The following is a 4,512-nucleotide window of genomic DNA, read 5'->3' on the forward strand; positions in this document are numbered from 1 at the left end:
CCCCCCAGTCGGGAATGAAACCCGGGTCTCCCGTATATCAATCCCACACTCTAACCACACAGCCACCGCCGTCGGTGATTTCCTTGCTATTATTATTCGACGAAATGTTCTGTAACTAGTGAGCAATGTTAGGTATGGGTAGTATATTTATGAGAAAGTCTTTCTGTTTACATATCCTATATGATTTTTCCCAAAGGAACATTTAAAAGTCGATTGCCATCGTTTTTCTTGCAACTATACCTGAAGGCCCATATCGGGTATATGAAAAACAAAAATTTTCCCTCTAGTGTACTATGTGAACGGAACATTTTTCCAAAGTAGAGAATTTTTGGTCACTAATGATAGAAAAAAAATCGCCTCTATTTTCTATTTTCTGATGATAAACTATGTTATTCTTAGGGGGGAAAAAGAGCGCTTCTGGAGAGTGTCTTAAAACTCAGATTAAATTTGAAATTTTAGGACGATTTTTTTCATTCATTTGGAGTAGATTCTAGGGGCGTCACAAAAAATTTCATGGGTAAATTGGCCTTATTTTTTCCGGGACCAAATTTCCCTAAAGGAGAAAATAGACGCAAGAAAAAATTAATGTTAGGTAAAATTGAAAAACATTCATCTCTTGGGAGTAAAAAAATATCAAACAATTGAATTGAATTGAAAACATGAATTGATTGAATTTGAAAAACAAATCCATCTCGATTTGCTGTTGCGTGTATTTATTCCTCTTTCTATTGTAGTATATGTAGATCAGATTGTTGGTCATTTGATCGCTTTTTCACCGATTCTTTGTGTACTTTCTGTACGTTAATTCATGTCTTATTTGAGGGTAAGGAAAGTGTAATTTTATTTATGTTCTTCAGTTTTTTTGCTTTCGAATAGAAGTTTTGTATTTTTAATGTTTTCTTTATTTTCATATTTTGTACTAATTTATTTTTTCAGCAGAATTTCTTTGCGGAAGATTTTGTCCGGAAAATTCCGTCTGAGGGTTTCCTAGAATAATTTTTTTTTTTATAAATAAAAGTTGCAACTGTAATTACCCCCATGCACTGGCATACACATCGTATTCTCCAGGGAGAAGTAATCGCCAGTATTCTCCATGATTTGTTGTTGTTACGTTACGATTTATTCCATCTACTCCAACCTGAGCTGCTTCTATTGGACGTCCTTCAGTATCCACAACCAATCCTGTTATAAAAATGTAACATTTGTTAGGAGAATGAGTAGAATACTTTGCAAATTGATTTGTTTTTGGTATTGTGGCAATCTAAGGGTGAAATATATTTGAATGTACCTTTGAATCCAATGTTAGCCTGCTCCAGATACTTAATGAGAGACTCTTTATTCAATCTCCAATGTTCAGGCATCATGTCAGCCGATGGATATTTGCAGCAACTGACCTCAAATGTTATCTCGAGGGCATTTGATCGGGCATAATTGTAGTCTTGCATACCACCCACAACTTCATACCTGGGGATTGACAGAATAATTTAATAATCGAGTAAAACGTCATGATGAGAGATGATTTGAGGAGAAATTATTCAGCAACTTCTTTGGGGTTCATGGCTAAATAATTGTGCAAAAATAACTTTAAATGTATTTTTTTCAACGAAAATAATTTCACTGAAAATAACACAACTTTTTTTTTCAGAGGAAATTTCAAGGCCGGAATTATTGAAGAAAAGAAACAAGAATTCTGGCCTCATATCCATTTTACAACTAATGAAATGTTTTTAAATAGAAATTTCCATGTTGAAATTCACTTCAACAGAAAATTCGTTTTCTTGAAATTAAATTCGTTGATGTTATTTTTTCTCAAAGTTATTTTCCCCCATAATTATTGCATAGTACTTGAGTTCTTTTCTTTTAAAGCTAATATAAAAATAACTTAAATTTTGAAGATGAAAATGTGAAATAAATTCTAAACGGAAGTTGATATGAATAAAAACATTCTGGTTGAGTTCGTGCTTGGCAGTCTAGTATTATTGATAATAATACTAGACTGCTAGAATTAATTTAGAAGTACCAAAATAACAGAGTTTTATGAGAAAATGAATATTTCGAGATTAGAGAGAAGATTAAAATGTAAAGAAAATCTTGAAAAATCAGAAAAAATTAATAGAACTTTAATGCCTGGACGGAAAATTGGGGAAAGAAATCAATAGGATAATGAGTTTACCAGTAAGCTCCGTTCGTCACACCTCCAGGGAATCGATCAGGAGGACACGATTCGCCCATGTGCATGACTGGATGACGATCAGCGTAAATATGAGCCAGGTGCTTGAAAAGGTTGTCATCTGGGGATTTACTTTCAACGCAGCATGACTGGAAAATACTGAAGAAAGGACACAAAATATAAATACAATTCAATTAATCAATCAATTTAGGTGTCAATTCATCAATTTACACCTTTAAAATCGATAACAATACTTCGGAAGGAGATCAATTAATTCGACTCAAGATTATATTCTGGAAAATATCTCGAGATTAGAGAAGAATAGCTAAATTTTCGTCGAGACCTGTTTTGTAGCTGTCATCCTGCTCTATAAAACAAATCTCTACAGAGATTCCGTTACATTTCCCAGATTCTTCGATGTCTATTAAACAATGATCTTGAACTGCAATTTATTTCTCTCCTTTCACTTCTGAGCTAGTGAAATGAATATAGCGAATGTTTATCACTCTTATCGAACTCTTCGGATAATTACGAAAATCCAAGCATCTTTTATGGTTCGGTACAGACCACACTATAGATTCAACTATTCTCAATCATAAAATTTGTCAATTAAATTGCGTGAGAAAAATTTGAAACAAATCATGAATATTCAGAGTCATACAAATTATTTTACACTTTCCACTTGTGGAATTATTAAAAATTATCGGTTGACTATATAAAATAATAATTGAATAGTGCAATTCTATTGGCTGAAAGTGTCATTTTTCGACAGATCGCGGACACTTTGTTATTCAATTTTAAATATTTGTAATTGTGTGAATAGGGTCTTTTTGTTCTAGACGGAAGAATAGGAAATTCCCTTGGCACTAAGATGATTCGTTCACTCTTCTTCGGCAAATTTTAACTTCTAAGAGAAAAAAAATGATCAAATTACCCGGAATCATAAGGATAACTAGCGACGACAGCACCTCCGTGAAAATTCCCAGAGAGTACGAAGGGCATAGTGTTGATCCATGTCATCATGGCAATGGTCTCATTCTGCCTGCCACTGACAATATTCCCACCCCGGATGTACTGATTGGCAGATCTATCAAATTGATCCGGAAAGTCTCGATTCAGGTCCACATGATTGGCATTCTCCCGTCCTGAATAATCGCTCTTCGACTCGCAGAGTCCTTCCTATAGGAAAAAAATTATTTAATCAAATCTAAAAACATGGAAGCTATGAGAACGCTGTATACAGTCAACTCTGCCAACCAAATCTCCAAATATCACTTCAACCGAAAAGTCGTAAAAAATCCAGCGGATATCACCTTCATAAAAATGGAAGTTTTTGTGCCAGCAGAGTCATAAAAATGCCACTCTGATAAACAAATGTGCAATGTAAAAAGAAATGTCCACATAAAATAGAGAGAGACTCGATGATGCAGAATGAAATAGTGGAGGTTCAATTTTTGTGTGTATCTCGAAATCGAAAGGATGTAGGAAAATTTTTTTGCGAAGAAAAATGGAAGATGCGAAATATTTTTGTAGCACCCCGCATGAAAAAATTCAATAGAAAACCTAGCCAATTCGCTAGAAAATTCTATTGGAATTCTATGGGATTTCTACACGATTTCTATTTGTTTTTGCGCGAATTCTATTGGACATACGATAAGAAAAAGTCAATAGATTTCGAATTTCTGTTTGAAATTTTCTCTTGAGATTTTTTCTATAAAAATGCTTGGGCATCAATTTTCGAATTTTTTTCCACTCGCATTCTGTAATGCAAAACAAAACGAAATCCAGTGGAAAAAACTTGGAAAATTTGTGCCCGATAATTTCTAATAGAAAAAGTCTCAAGAGAAAAATTCGAATAGAAATTCAAAATCTATTAACTTTGTCTTATCGAATATCTAATAGAATCAGCGCAAAAAAACGAATTTTTCAATAGAATTACAATAGAAATCCTAGAGAAACCCCATAGAATTCTTATAGAATTCCAATAGAATTTTCTAGGGAATTCGCTAGGTTTTCTATTGAATTTTTTCATAAGTGACACGTCCCTGTAAACCTGCATTTTACACGCGCGGCGCAATTTAGAGATGTGGTTGACAAATATAAATTTACATAACTCGTGGTAAATAACGTTTTTGCACTCGTCACGAAATATACTTTTTTGTTTACTCGTCAAAGAAAAAGGCCGTGACTATTCGCACCATTGCGTGAATCACTCCCGTACACTCCATACACTCCACGCATGCGTGAAGTTTGTGTGTTTCACGCAGCCGAATTTTCATACTGCTGTGTATTTCACGCAGTTGAAGTTTCATACTACTGTGTGTTTCACGCAGTTGAAGTTT

General features: G+C 34.0%; 1 protein-coding gene across 1 annotated transcript in view; it reads right to left on the minus strand.

Moving 5' to 3' along the window:
- LOC107039422 (carboxypeptidase D) overlaps nt 1-4,512 on the minus strand; it is a 22,650-nt gene that overhangs the window by 10,902 nt on the left and 7,236 nt on the right. Inside the window, exons 2-5 of the mRNA XM_015259022.1 lie at nt 3,105-3,349; nt 2,174-2,329; nt 1,289-1,464; nt 1,035-1,182 (exon numbers count right to left, since the gene is read on the minus strand). Coding sequence (XP_015114508.1) covers nt 1,035-1,182; nt 1,289-1,464; nt 2,174-2,329; nt 3,105-3,349 — 725 coding nt within the window. The remainder of the gene's footprint in view (nt 1-1,034; nt 1,183-1,288; nt 1,465-2,173; nt 2,330-3,104; nt 3,350-4,512) is intronic.

This window comes from Diachasma alloeum, unplaced genomic scaffold, assembly GCF_001412515.2.
Source record: "Diachasma alloeum isolate Michigan unplaced genomic scaffold, Dall2.0 Dall_scaffold_00299, whole genome shotgun sequence".
Classification (NCBI taxonomy): Eukaryota; Metazoa; Arthropoda; class Insecta; order Hymenoptera; family Braconidae; genus Diachasma; species Diachasma alloeum.